A 14,640-nucleotide genomic window follows, 5' to 3' on the forward strand; every position below is an offset into this window, starting at 1 on the left:
GCCTTGGTAGCTGTGGACAATTAGTCCTTTGGACTAATCTTTTCCTTATATCCTGTTCTCTTCATTCTCCCTTGCTCCCGAAGGGAAGAGACCAGTGGAGTATCTCAGGTGGCCGCTCACAGGCTTTTAAGACCCCAGACGCGACTCACCAAGGTCTGGCTGGTACTTTTTGTTATTGTTGTTAGCTGTGGGCGAGTCGGCCCCCAACCCATGGTGACCCTATGCACTATACCCAAGATCAGCTGCAGATCAAACCGTTGTGAACAATACAGTTTTCACCAGCTAATTTTCGGGGGTAGGTCGCCAGGCCTTTCTTCCTAGTCCATCTTAGTCTGGAAGCTCCGGTGAAACCTGTTCAGGCTCACAGCAACAAGCAAGCCTCCACTGACAGATGGCGGTGGCTGCACTTGTGACACATTTGCCAGGAATCAAGCTGGGTCTCCTGCATGGAGGGCAAGAATTTTACCACTGAACCACCACTGCCCATGGCCATGATTACAGAGTGCTAAGTGTCGCAATGTGGATATGGGGCACTTAAAGCCACCTGGCAGGGCTGAGAGGAGCTGGCTGATAACATCTAAGTTGACATCTGAAGAGTAAGGTGGAATTGCATAAGCCGAATAGCGAGGAAGGAGGGTGTGGAGGATAGGGAGAGAGTGGCAGAAAGCAGAAGGGACGAGGTGGGAAAAGGCCTGGGGTGAGAGAGGCACGGAATGGCCCCTGAACTCAAAGCGCCTCGTGTGGCTGGAATGGAGCGTGGAGGGCACTTGAGATGAGGGAGAAGGCGAGCAAAGGTTTGAGAAGGGCCATAGACCCCCTGTTGTGGGTTTGGGCTTATCTTGCGGGTGCTGCAGAGCCCATGGAGGGTTTTTGTGTAGGTGATGGTTATACTGGCCACACCGTAAAGACCTGTTTGGAGGAGGAGAAGAGCACTTGTGGGATCTGTGGGATCTGAAATAGGGATATGATGATCAGAATGGAGAAGCGAGCGAAGGACAAGCGTTTAGGAGGCAGAAAAGACAGGGCTTTGCTAGTGACGGGCACTGGGTGAGAGAGAGGGCAGAGCCCAGGAAGACGCCCTGGCAGCTGTGTGTGCTGGTCACTGAAACAGGGCAGAGCAGAGAAGCACTTGGTCATTGCAGATGGTGGGTTCCCTTTTGGACAGGTTGAGTTGTATGTCTCTGTGGGAAACCGAAGTGGATCAGTTCAGCCGGCGGTCAGACATCTGGGCCTGAAGCTCGGGAGAGAGATTTGGGTCAAAGATAGTGATCCGGAAACCAGCCAAAGATGGAGACTGAAGCAATGGAAGCCCTGGCCTTCCACAGGGAGGGTGGAGGAGTGAGGTGGGTGGGACTGAATTCTGAGAAGGGAGAAGGATGGGGAGTCCGCGATATCAGAGCTGACAGGTGCTCGCTGGAGTGCAGACAAAGAGCCAGTAGGGACTTCAGCAAGTTCCATAAGGAGATAAAAGGTAATGGTGGCAAAAACAGGGATGGAAAGAAAGCTCAAGAAAGACACAGGGCTCCGTTACTCCCTGAGGAGGGAGAGGAAGTGGCCTGGGTTGGGGGGACAACCAGGTGGCGTCGGGTTGAACAGGGAGGAGGAAGAGTGGGTGTGGGAGTGTCTGTAGGCAATTCTTGTAAGAATCCTGGGTGCCAAAGAGAGGAGAAATGTGGGGTGCTTCTGTGCAGCTCTGCCGACCAGGCAGTACCCCACACGATCAAGTTTCTCACATGCACACAGGCGTTCTTCCTAGTCTGGTCTGAGCATCCAAAAATGCAGGCATACTTAACAGGTGCACGTGTAGCTTGAAATCTGTCCTTACTGGTATTTCTAATATTTGATTGGCGTCTACAGATAGAGCAGACGTCTAGCCAGATGACTACACGTATTAACTTCTCTCTTTCTGCACTCATGACAGCTTGACAGATAATTGGCACTTCTGAATTCGCACGATGACCCAGGACTAGGGTGAGCACTGACTGTCTCCTGGGAGAAAAATGGGGCACACGTGGGTCAAACGTATGCGTGAGGCTCTGTCTACAGAAGGCATGTACCAATCTATCTACCACGAGACTGATTTTCTTAAAACACCAAATAACCTCACAGAAATTTGGAAGGATATGTTTCTACATATATTTAAATAAGTATATATTTTAAACTAAGAATATTATAATTTTTTAAACAATTATTCATTGGCATCAAATAAACCAACAGCCTTTTATTTACATACCCAGCTGTCCTTCCCTCACTCTGCACCCTGTGTTTGGGACTCCCTGAGCGAGCACCCTGGTGGCGGAGCTGACAGCATTCTTTGCTTACAGCATGCCAGGCACTATGCTAAGCTATTATCCCTTTTAAAGTCTTGTAAGGTGGGTATTCTTACCATCCCACGTGGCAGATGAGGAAACTGAGGCTTACAGACTTTTAATTGACTTTCCCAAAGCCACCCAGCTGGTGAGAAGTGGAGCCGGGATTTGAACCTGGCACTGTGGCTCCGAGGCCCACATTCCTCAGCACTGAACTGCACGGCCCTGGATTCAAGCTTGAGTGAATCCCTCTCCCTCTGCTCTCCACCCGCTTTTTAAACTAAAAACCACAGAGAGGCCAGTCAAGCTCTAGGAGCGCCCCCACAGACATCACTGTGTACCACGCAGCCCTGAATCTGAACCCGTTCCCAGTTTCGAGCGTGGTGATTCATGCGGGGAGTTGAGGTGTCGGCCACGGTGTAGGCACCATGGCTCTGCAGAAAACGCCTGGTTTTGGTGAGAGCTGAATCGTTTTTCATGCCACCTCTCGGTGAGGGTTCAAGACAGGCCTGAACACAGCCCAGGACCTGACTGTGGAGACTGGGCTGTTGAGGCTCTGTTACCAGCCTCACATCACGGTTCTTTCAGGTTTCTGCTAGGCTCAGAAGGTACAAAAAGTCCCCCAGAATAATTTTATGTCACGATGGAAGTTATGTTCACATCACTGTGTCTGGACAAGTGGGCCGCCCGAGCCAGCGCTGGAAATTCAGTCATTGGCTCTTTCAGATAAAATAAGGACGTTCTGAGCACACGCCGTGTACCACTCAGTGAAGGGAGAACTTAAAAAGGTTAAGTCTGCTTCGTCAGTCCATATGGCCCTAACAGATGACGAGAAGATTCCTTGCTTTCACAACCACTGGGATAGAAGGTGTAGGTAACTGCAGGTCAGTGTCGTGGCTGAGCACTGCAGGGCCGGCCACCGTGGATGCAGGCCACAGCTGCCCGCCAGGACAAGCACTGTGACGGTGTTTGCAGGAAGCCACAGGTTCATGATCTTCTTCTACCACCCATGGACCTCAAAAACCAAGGCTCATAAAGATCCAGAGTAAAGACCTATTTTAATTTTTTAAAAGAACCAGATCCTTAAGTACCAACAGTCACTGTCCACAGATATCCTGGTTTGATGGCATAGTTGTAGGCTTCCTTCTCTGTGCCTTAAGTGATGGCAACACACACACACGGCACCCACAAAAAGCAGCCTCTCTTTGTTGAGGCCAAGAAGGGCCAATTATAAAGTAGGGCATCCAAAGGAACTGGGGTGCCATCTGGAGGCCCTGGCACAGCCCTGTGACTGGGCCGAGCCAGCCCCGGAGAAGCCTGGTGAGAACCATGTGCTGCACCCACCTTCCTGAAACAGGCCAGTTCACCAAAGATCAACCTGTGAAGTAACTCTTTTGGCCAACAGATAATTTGCCAAATTTACTGATTAAAAAAAAAAATAAAAAAAGATTTGTCTCTTTTTAAGTCTTTTAAAGTTCACAACAATTTCTGCTGAAAGACTGACAGGGCCCTGGAGGGCAAGGAGGGCTCTCGGTGTCTCAGGCTGTTGTGCTGGCCCCCGTTTCTCCTACCTGTCTGTACCTCCACCTCTGTCCATGCACCCCACCCTTCCATGACTCCCAGTTGCCCCTCTTTTTCAGACCCTAGTCTTCCTTCTCCTTCCGACCCTCCCACTACCTGTCTCTCTGAACTTCAGTCTTCTCCTTTCCTTGACCCTCACTCCCCACCGCCCCCTCTCTGACTCTCTCTGAGCTCAGCATCCAGGGAAGCCGGGTATGACTGCGTACATTGTTCACTGCACAAAAGTGCCCGGCTAGCTCTGCTCACCAAGATCCATCTGGGTGGGTACCCATTTCTATTGCGCACACAGAGGGTTGAGGAGGCCTTAGCAGCAGCCCAGCCTCTGTCTGTATGGATCCTCCCCCCTCACCCCCACACCAGTTGCCCGAAGCTAGTGTGTCAGGGAGCTTGAGAAGAGAGAAACCAAGTGTTCTCACAATGCTACTGTGCAGTCAAGACAGAAATCGGTCAACTCAAATCATCCAAAGCTGTTGAAACGTCCCCATTTAATCTGACTTGCTATGAACTTTACAGAGAGTTTAAAAAGCATGTTTTGAGTAATCAGCAAATTTGGCAAACCAAGCAACGTGACCACTGGCTTCCGTGAACTGGCCTAGCATCCAGGTACAGGGAGGCAGGCCCGTTACCTTCCTGGGACACGTCTTCCTCACCAGAAGGGCTGCTGGGAGGACAGGTCCCACCCTGGTTAGTGGTTTCTATTTTACTCTCAGATGTAGGATCCAGAGGGAATTAGGATAGAGCCGAGGGTTTATGTGAGGCAGAGCGTTGCCACCAGTTCAGCGTTCCCACTTCCTTTCCCCAAGAGGAAGACCGGCTGCTCCTGCTCCCCTGTGGTGAGCTCAAAGCCGCCGCCCTCAGCCTGTGGTCACCAGGACTGTCCAGCTAGACAAGCCTCGCCTTTTAGGACATCCTGGTGATCACTGTGGAGGCCCCGTGTGGGGCAAACAGTTAACACACTTGGTTACTAACCAAAAAGTTGAAGGCTTGAGTCCATCCAGAGGCACCTCGGCAGAAAGGCCTGGCAGTTCTACCTTTCAGAACTCAGCTATTGAAAATGCTGTGGAGCACACTTCTACTCACACGTGGGGTCACCGTGAGTCAGAGTTGACTCGATGGCAACTTTTTTTTTTTTTAATTATTACTGCGCTTTACAGTTAGGCACGTACCTGATGGAGACCAGGGCTCTATGGAAGGTTTAGGGAAAAAGTGGCCGCTTGCCTCTGCCCTCAGCACCAGCTGCAGCTCTGCTCCTCACAGTTCTGCTTCTCCCTTGCAGCTCTGGTCACTAGCTGGCAATGTACTCTCTTCTGCACGGCCACTACGCTGTAAGTTTGCACACTTAAGTGTCCTGTCTGAAGCTATTCTTCCAAATGGTTTTAAGCTGTATGTATTTTCGGACTGGTGGTTTACTGCCCCCAGAGTAGCAGCTTGCCCAGCCACAGTCACCTTCCTAAGCTTGCATTACATTACATCCACTCCTCTGTTGCTACTGAGGGGATTAATTTTTATCTGACAACTCTACCATTTTGAATCTTCTTGATCTACTACAGCTACTCTCGTTCTCATCTCACTCCCGTCAGATGGTTGAAGAGATTAGTCAGTGCTCTCCTGCTGAACAGGCTGACAGGCAGCTCCCAAGGACAGAAAGCAAGATGCTACCAGTAGGAGCAAGGACTTCTATTGCCTTTCTTGAAGACAGTGGTTAAAAGTAATCCTTCAGGACAAGAGTATGATGGGAGAACTGATTTTTAGAGTAGGACAGACACTCTAAATTTAAAATCTGTAATAGGGAATACATAAATACACATCACTGTAGCATTTCCGAGACTGGTGGTTCGAACCCACCCAGCAGCTCCACGGGAGAAAGACCTGGTAATCTGCTTCTGTAAAGATTATAATTAAGAAAACCCCATGGGGCAGTTCTACTCTGTCACATGGGGTCGCTATGAGCTAGAATGGACTCAATAGCCCCCAACGAAAACAACATTAATTGTAACCACAACGATCACCTGTCAGTTTGTCGTATCGTGGTGCTTGTGTGTTGCTGTGATGCTGAAAGCTATGCCACCAGTATTTTAAATACCAGCAGGGTCACCCATGGCGGGCAGGTTTCACTGGAGCTTCCAGACTAAGACAGACTAGTAAGAAAGGCCTGGCAATCTACTTCTGAAAATTAACCATTGAAAACCCTATGGATCACAACAGAGTACTGTCTGATACACTGCTAGAAGATGAGCCCCCTAGGCTGGAAGGCACTCGAAATACACAGTGGCCACAACAATGGGCTTGAGCACACCGATGATCATGAAGATGTTGAGGACCAGCCAACATTTCGTTCTGTTGTCCATGGGGTCACTATGAGTTGGAACTGACTTGATGACAACTAACAAAAATTAATTCTAAAAAGTGACCTAGCCATAGTTTTCACAGGCAAAGGCAGATACTGAACTCAAAATGCTAGAATCCGAGGACTGAGCCCATTCTGATGGGAAGGATGGCTGTTTGTCCTGGACAGTAAAGATCCGTCACTGAGTCACTGAGCGTCTATAGGATTCAAGGAGTCAGCTCTTCTCCAAGACCCACCAAGAAGAGTGGGCTCACCATGTGAACTGAGCACAGGAAAGGGGATGTACAGAATGATGTAGGATCATCACAGAGCTTCTACTTTGCACATAGTTATCAGCCACTGGAATAGCACCAGATGTGCTATTAATTCTCTAACATTAGGAATGTTTAAAATTAAATAAAGAAAACAGACCTGAGAGTAAAGGGGCTCTTAGAAGCTTTACATATAGGATAAACTGAGTATAAGTAAGGAGACTGTCATTGACCGGGGTGGGTGCTATGGGTATCTGTCCGGCCCCTATTTCATAGTTAAGATTTGGTTGACTCTCGTGTTTATGAAACATTTATTGTACACTTTTTGTGTGTCAGGAAGTAGGCAAGGCTCTGGTGATAAAGATGACTATGACGCAGACTCTGCCTTACTAAGTTCAGAGCCTAAGAGGAGAAATAGATGTAAAAGGGTGAATGGGATAAGAGCTAAAAAAGGTCTATATGCATTAAAACAAACAAATTGGTCCTAGAAGAAATACAACCAGAATGCTCCTTAGAAGCAAGGATAGTGAGACTTCAGATCACTTACTCTGGGCATGTTATCAGGAAAGAACAATTGCTAGAAAAGGATATCATGTTTGGTAGAGGAGAGGGTCAGTGAGAACAAGGGAAATCCTCAATGGATGGATTGACACAATAGCCTCAGCGATGGACTCGAACACACCGACAATCATGAAGACAGAGCAGGACCGGGCAATGTTCTGTTCTGTTCTACATAAGGTCACCATGAGTCGGAGCTGACTCGATGGCACCTAACAACAAAGTATCATAAGGAGAGTTGGACACTTTAATTTTGAAAAATCCCTTAATTTTTTTCTAGGCTTCTTTTAATGACAATTCCTTTAGCCAAGATGTTGGATCAATCGACTGAATCATCATAAAGATAATGGATGGGACACTTCATAAGCTACAAACTCAAAAACCACTGTTCTTAGTATTCTAAGAAACCACTATTCCCACCATTCTGGGGCACAAGTACCAGGTCTCTGTCCTGACTTTCTGGAAACAGTGTGGCCCAGAACAAAGGGCATCAGAGAATGAGACCAGAAGGCTGATACTATTACTAGTTCTACTGTCTAGCTGGTTCTATTGCTGGATACTTGGACAAGCCACTTACTCTCTTCAAGTCACTTCCTTTTCTGAAAAACTGTGGTTTTTGACTAGCTCACCTCCAAGGTCCTTTCCAACAAAGGATTGTGAGACTCTACTGTAAAAATCTACCCTGAGACACTTCTAGTGGGAGATGGTTTTCGATCTAGGATTTAAATCACTAAATAAATAAAATCTCTACATGAGAAATAAAGGCATTTCCCAGATCTTCGTAGTTATAACTTCAAAACAAACCTGCTACAGAATAATTTTTAGAGGTATAAATGATTGCCAGCAAACTGAAAGAGAGAAGGAACACCCTTACACGCAGTGCAGGACAGTTCTCTACTGGACCCAGCTCTTGCTGTGGGAAGATGCTTAAACAGAGCGAGAGAAGACAGAGGAGGTCGGTAAGTGGACGGCAGAGCGCGCGCCAACCAACGGCTCTAGTTTTCCAAGTCACAGAAGCTGGCATCAGAGTCAACTCAGCCTCCACTCACTTAACAGCAGTCTCCAAAAGCTGAGGTCTGTTCCTGGAATAGCAACTAGCTCTGTTTTTCCTAAAATACTCTTAAACAGTTTCAAGGTTGCTGGGTGTTTTGTTCATGTTTTAGGGAAAAACTATGGAAAAACTCACACACCACAGAGGGAGCAAAGCGAGCAGCAAGCAGGGTTGCCTGGGGTAGCCTGTCCTGGCTCACCCAGCATGCTCTCAGAGTGCCTCCTCACCGAGGTGGCCCTGGAATGTGCCAGACACCACCCCAAGTTTCATCGGGGACCGCATGGTGGGAGGTGGGTGAGGGCGCAAGTCATGACTCAGTGGCCTTGGTGATGTCATGCGATGGGCTACTGACTCATGTTGCCCTTGTTACATCTACTCGGGGGTGGATCAATGGATCAAGTATTAAGCTCTGGGCTTTGAAAAAAAAATGTCCATCAAAAGTTTAAAAAGTTTGTAGGGCTGGATTTTAAAGGCCCAATAACAGTGCTCACCAAGCAAAATGGCTCTTTTGATAATGGTAAGAAAGACAGAAGTTACAGTGTTCCTGTTATCAGCAAGATCCAACATCTCTTGTCACCTCAGCCTGCTCTGTTACTTATTAATGAGGAGAACTGCACACACCCAGGCGTATCTGTAACATGCTTACATTGTCTTACATAAATGGCGATTTTTGATGGGACTCGAGGAAATGTGTAACCATAACAACAAACAAAGAGAACCCAACTGAGTTTATCCCGTTCTCATCTTTACCTTTATACACCAAGGAGTCCCTGGGTGGTGCAAACTGTAAATGCACTCGCTGCTAACTATAAGGTTGGAGGCTCTTGTCCACCCAGAGGCACTTGGAAGATAAGCCTGATGATCTACTTCCGAGAAATCAGCCACTGAATACTCTACGGAGCACAACTCCACCCGGACACACATGGAGGTGCCATGAGTGAGAGGTGACTCGATGGCAGCTGGTTGGTATAAACAAACGTTATGTTTTTTGCTACTGTTGTAAATGTTATAAGCAAGCCTTAATAATGTACCATGTGCTCTGGATGATACAGCACGTAAACACTTTCTCCGTGTTTTCTCAACATCACCCTATACGTGTGAGTTGCCCACGGGCGTGTAACAAAGGCAGACGGGTGTAGGTTAGCTAGGCTGCGCATACAGCTGCTGCCCATCGTGGGTAATCTCCTTGCCTGTTCCCAGCTGCGTCCGCAGCAAACCGCACAGGGCCTGGGATCTAGTGAGTATTTGTTGAATGATAACTAAGTAGCATACCTCCGCAGAAATGTAACTAGGAAAGGCACATTTTAACAGAGAAACAGAAATAACCCCAATTACATTTGGAAAAGGGACAGGGATGGTTATAAAGTAGACTCTGGATGTTTGAAACGGGCTGGAAATTATTCAGCAAGACACAATTAAGAATCAAATCATGGGCAGTCTGCCTTTCTTCAGCGTTTAAGAAGCCCTGAAAAAGGCCAGAGGTGACGCTGTATTCCCAGACCCACTGCCCTCCTCGAATGAAAACTTCGTATTTTGGGAAGAAAATGTTCTGAGGAGGTTGTTGCTGAATCTCCACCACATTATGGAACACACGATCGCTCCCTTTAAAACAGCAATTTCCCCTTTCCTTACCGTCAGCGACAAGGCCATGCAGACGAAGGTGAACTTCTTGATGTGGGCCGCCGTGACGGTGTTGCTGGCGTTCACCAGTTTGTTGCTGGGGTTGTTCTAGGGATAAGGGAAAGGACAGCAGTGATGACTGGGCTCAGGGTTACCCTCAGCCGACCACGTGTGGATCTGCAGGAGCAGCTCATTTTTGTTTCATTTGATGCATCTGAAGGACAGACTTCAAATGACAGCTCGGAGGACGGCTGTCACATTGAGGCTCTCTCAGACAGCTGTCAGGTTTCTTGTGCACGACTATTAACCAACCAGAGGGGATTCTAGACTGAATGCCCTGGGCAACCTCCGGAACCAGCCCTCCTCCTTGGTGCTGGGCTGCCCATGTTGCCTGGTCCAGGGCTCTGGCTCTGAAGCTTGTTACCTGCCCCATGTGTCCCCTCTTGGCCCCACAGGACCCTGCGTCCAGCTACCACAGACAACTCCCTAAATGCCATGGCCCTTCTCAGTGACTTTCGGGGCCTTTCCTCCCCTCCAAAGTGGCATAAGCTCAGCCGGGCACTCCAGGCGTTCTTCAGTGTAAAGCGGACTCACTCTTCCTACTGTCACACTCAGCCCATATTCTGGTCCCTGCCAAACGGAACATCTTGCTCTTCCCCTAACACACCTGTGCTTTCATTTCTCTGTGTTTCTTCTGTTCTGCTTCCCCTACTGGATCTTCTGACCTGCAAACACACCCCTCTCTTCCAGGCCCACCTGTTCCTGAAAGCCTCTCTGATCTCTGACCTCCACACCGACTCTGGGCCCCACTTCCTGTAATAGCCGGCGTCCTGGACCTCTCTGAGGGCAGGTATCGCATCCTATCCTGCATTCAGTAGGGCACGTGTTCAAACCCCCCTGCAAGCTAAAGGACTGTGGGTCCTACCCATCTCTTTAGCCACTGCAGCACTTAACACACCTTTTCTTGAGTAGACAAGGTGTATTTGTTATACTGAATTTTAAAGCAAACAAAATGGCTGAGAAGGCCTCTTCCACATCTCTCCAAACCTGAGGCCATCACGGCTCCATGCTGAGCCCGCCCAGCTCCCACTCAGAGTGCCTGGCCACTCAGGCATGAACATCAGGGAGAATAATAACCCCCGCCTCATTACGGATCCAATTAGTTCTGGGGCTGAGTAACAAAAACAAACCCCGCGCACCTGGCTCCACACAGCACTAATGAAGGACACGGTGGCAGAGCCATTACATGTGCACTTGGACAGCGCTCTGACTTGTCCTCTACTAGGAGGCTGAGGCAATCTCTCTGGTCCCTCCCCCTCACCAGGGCCACCAGCTCGAACCCAATTTCACATTTTAACTCTAGTCTCTAAAGCAAGGGCCCGTGGTGGTGCAAATGGTTGGCCCTAGACTGCTAACCTAAAGGTTGGAGGTTTGAACCCACCCAGGGGTACTGTGGAAGAAAGGCCTCGCAATCTACTTCCATTACAATTACAGTCAAGAAAACCTTATGGAACAGTTCTATCTGTAACACGCGGGGTCTCCGTGAGCGGGAATCGACTTCTTGGCAGCCAACCACAGTCTCCAGAAAGTATCTGTTTTCTGAATAACAGACTGCTGCCACCACAGAGTAAAAGTCGCAGTGGGCAGGAGATCTCCGTGTCCATTTCAGCTCAGGAGTCTGACGGGTGGGGAGCGCCTGGTGGTGAGACAAAGAGACCACCCTGGGAGGGGTAAAGCAGCCTCACAAAAACCCACACACTGCCCAGGTGAGACGACAATGAACTACCACCTCTTCAGGTGCACTAAAACCCAATGCCGTCGAGTCAATTCTGACTCACAGCGACCCTAGAGGACAGGGTAGAACTGCTCCACGGAGTTGCCAAGGAGCGGCTGGTGGATTTGAACTGCCGACCTTTTGGTTAGCAGCCGAGCTCTTAACCACTGCGCCACCAGGGCTCCTCAGGCGCACTATTCCATTTTAAAATAGCAAACGTTTCTGCAAATACGGCCGTAATAAACGAGAACACATTATTAGATTAGCATCTGTGTTTCGGTTTGTGTGCCCAATCTGCTCAGAAACACACTCTTTCCTAGACGATAACTGAAAATGAGCGAGAATTTGCACTAGAGGAAGTCTCTCTCAGTTCATATTTAGCTAGAACCATCAGAAGTTATGCAGGAAAATTTAACCATCTTATTCTGGAGCCCGGAAACCCTGGTGGTGTATTGGTTAAGTACTATAGCTTCTAACCAAAAAGTCGGCAGTTCGAATCCACCAGCCACTCCTTTGGAAGCCCTATAGGGCAGTTCTGCTTTGTCCTGTAGGGTCACTATGAGTCAGAATCGACTTGAAGGCAGTGGGTTTGGGGATTTTTTTTGTATTCTGGAGCCCAAAAAGAAGCCAAGGATTTCAACTGTCAATGTAGCAAATCCTGGAAGTGCACACCAAAAAAACCCAAACCTGTTGCCATCAGGTCAATTCTGACTCATAGTGACCCTATAGGACAAAGCAGAACTGCCCTATAGGGCTTCCAAAGGAGTGGCTGGTGGATTCGAACTGCCGACTTTTTGGTTAGCAGCTGAGCTCTTTACCGCTGCGCCACCAGGGCACACAGAGGGGATCTAAAACATTGGCGAACAGACACTATTCACACAAGTGGCTGGGGGGAGCTCACCGGCAGGCCTGGAAGCAAAGGGTGGGGGGCTTTCAAAGGATTCCGAGTAACTCGAGTTTCTGCCTGGAGGTACGCACGTTAGAGGAATTTTTTCTTTGCTCCTAACCTCTGTCATCATGAATAAGACAATGTTTTTCTTGGATGCTTCTTCTGAAACTGTACAGGGTTGTATTGTTAAGTTTTATTATTTCGTGGGAACCAAAACCAATTTCAGATGTGACTTTCACAGCCAGGACGTTCTAACACCTTAGTACTGGCTCTTCTCTTCAAGTTTTATTACATAATCTTATCCTCCAAGAGCTAGAATCGAAATTTAGCGGGCAGACCTATCGCCAGTTTGAATTTTCCAGGATTTTTTTCTATACTCATGTTCCTTAAAAATAAAACACGGGATTCTATCACTAGATTGAATGGAACACACTCAAACATGGAGGATCAGCTCTCCTGAAAGTGACTCACGCGTCCAGGCATCCACTCTCTAAGGTCTGTGAGGCAGGAATCAAAGCCATTTTTACAACCAAATGTTTACAGCAGGTTTTGGACCCTAACTCAGAGTCTACTGCAGAAGTTCCACATGTAGCCGAGTCTGGGCAAGACCACTACCCCGTCTCATGCCAGGCTGCAGGGTGGGAATCCCTGTGGTTCTGAGGTGAACTTGTATGTGTGGTTGAGCAGAGGTGGGAACAGAGAAGGTAGGTGATAGAGATGAAGGGTAGCATGGGGGCCGGGAGAGTGTGAGCAGAGGTGTAGTGTGTGTGTTTGCATGAGCTTGCACTAGCGGGGAAACTCTGCCTGTGGGCCCTGGGAGCAGAGAAGGGGGAGTACTGACAGTGGAGGACATCTTTTCAGACCTGATCCCTGCCCCCACCTCATCCCTGTCAGAGTTGCTCATGGGATGTGCTCGGGTCACGGTGAGGGTGGGGAGGGGGGCAGGTCAGACACCCCTCCTGGCCCTCACTCCACAGATCTCACCCCCTCCCAGAGGCCTACACACAGCTCAGAGTGGCCTTTCCAATGCTGGTGGCCGTGTGAAGGAAGTAGGAACTCCTGCAGTCTGTGGCTGGCCTGGATTTGTGTGGCTTTCCAGGATTTCACGTGCCCGTGGGGTGTCCGGAAAGAGGAAGGGGGAAGCCCAGCGTGAGCCAGGCTCAAGGCCACAGGGCCCAGTCTTCCGTAGTGGATCTGCTGGGATGCCTGGCAAGGTTTCCTTGCCTCACCTCACAGGACTCTTGCTGGGAGAAGATACACTGGTATCAGCGACGCTCTGAGTTAGTTCCATAGGAATCCAAGGCAAAGCAGTCGGTATTCCTAGTACACATGCCAGGGAGTCTCATCTTTCCTAGTTTTCATTAGAAGACACTGTATAATCACTTTTCTTTTTTCCTTTGGTATGCTTTGCCAGTCATTCATTTTAGGCTAAAAGTCTACAGGTTCAAATAATTAAGCTTTAATTAAATATACATTTATTAAATGGCTGGTGGGACATCAGACCCTGCCACAGGCTGCAGGTCAGGTTATGCGGCTCCTGGGCTGTGTGTCAGCAGGGGCGGGGGTGGGGGGAGGGTTGGGGATAGAGCTGCTGTTCACAGAGGCTTTCAGCTGGAGGAAGTTGGCCAGACTGAAACCAAACTGGACCCAGGCCTGCTGGGTGGGCATCCCGTGTGGGCATGCACACCACCACACCGACATGCCTCTGAGCTCAAGCCCACGACCTGGGGTCTGTGCTGGCAAGAGGCCTTCAGCTGAAGCAGGGGGCATGCAGTCAGTGAGCTAGTGCTGTAACTGTAAGAACCACAGAAACAAAATCCACACTAAAAACCATTTTTGGAGAGCTTATTTTCCCTTTGGCAAACAAATAATTTCTCAACTGGAATATCCTAAAAGTGACGATGGGGAGATCAATTTGGAAATGTGTTACAGGAGCGGCATCGACGTAAGCCTAAATGCGCTTGCGTTATTTCTGGAGGAAAAGATTCCGCGATTGCCTTCAACATCGCCAAGCATCATATTGATCTGATAAAGGGAAGTGAGAGTGAAAATGTCACCACACTCCTCACCAGTGACCCAGACGAGTGTTTCAGACATCACACCACATGGGTGCTCACCTTGTCAAAAGCAGGATAGACAGCGCGGATTTCCGTCAACCAGCCATATGGCATGTGACCCACGGGGTACGTTGCTGTCAAAATCGCCACCGCCTGCAACAGGAAGAGTCAGTGGAGTTAGAATCTGCATCAGCAGAGAGCAC

General features: G+C 48.8%; 1 protein-coding gene across 1 annotated transcript in view; it reads right to left on the minus strand.

Annotated features, from left to right (window-relative positions):
- ANKH (ANKH inorganic pyrophosphate transport regulator) overlaps positions 1 to 14,640 on the minus strand; it is a 161,387-nt gene that overhangs the window by 22,075 nt on the left and 124,672 nt on the right. Inside the window, exons 7-8 of the mRNA XM_023738422.1 lie at positions 14,498 to 14,590; positions 9,730 to 9,825 (exon numbers count right to left, since the gene is read on the minus strand). Of these exons, the coding sequence (XP_023594190.1) occupies positions 9,730 to 9,825; positions 14,498 to 14,590 (189 nt within the window). The remainder of the gene's footprint in view (positions 1 to 9,729; positions 9,826 to 14,497; positions 14,591 to 14,640) is intronic.

This window comes from Trichechus manatus, unplaced genomic scaffold (assembly GCF_000243295.1).
Source record: "Trichechus manatus latirostris isolate Lorelei unplaced genomic scaffold, TriManLat1.0 scaffold00116, whole genome shotgun sequence".
Lineage (NCBI taxonomy): Eukaryota > Metazoa > Chordata > Mammalia > Sirenia > Trichechidae > Trichechus > Trichechus manatus.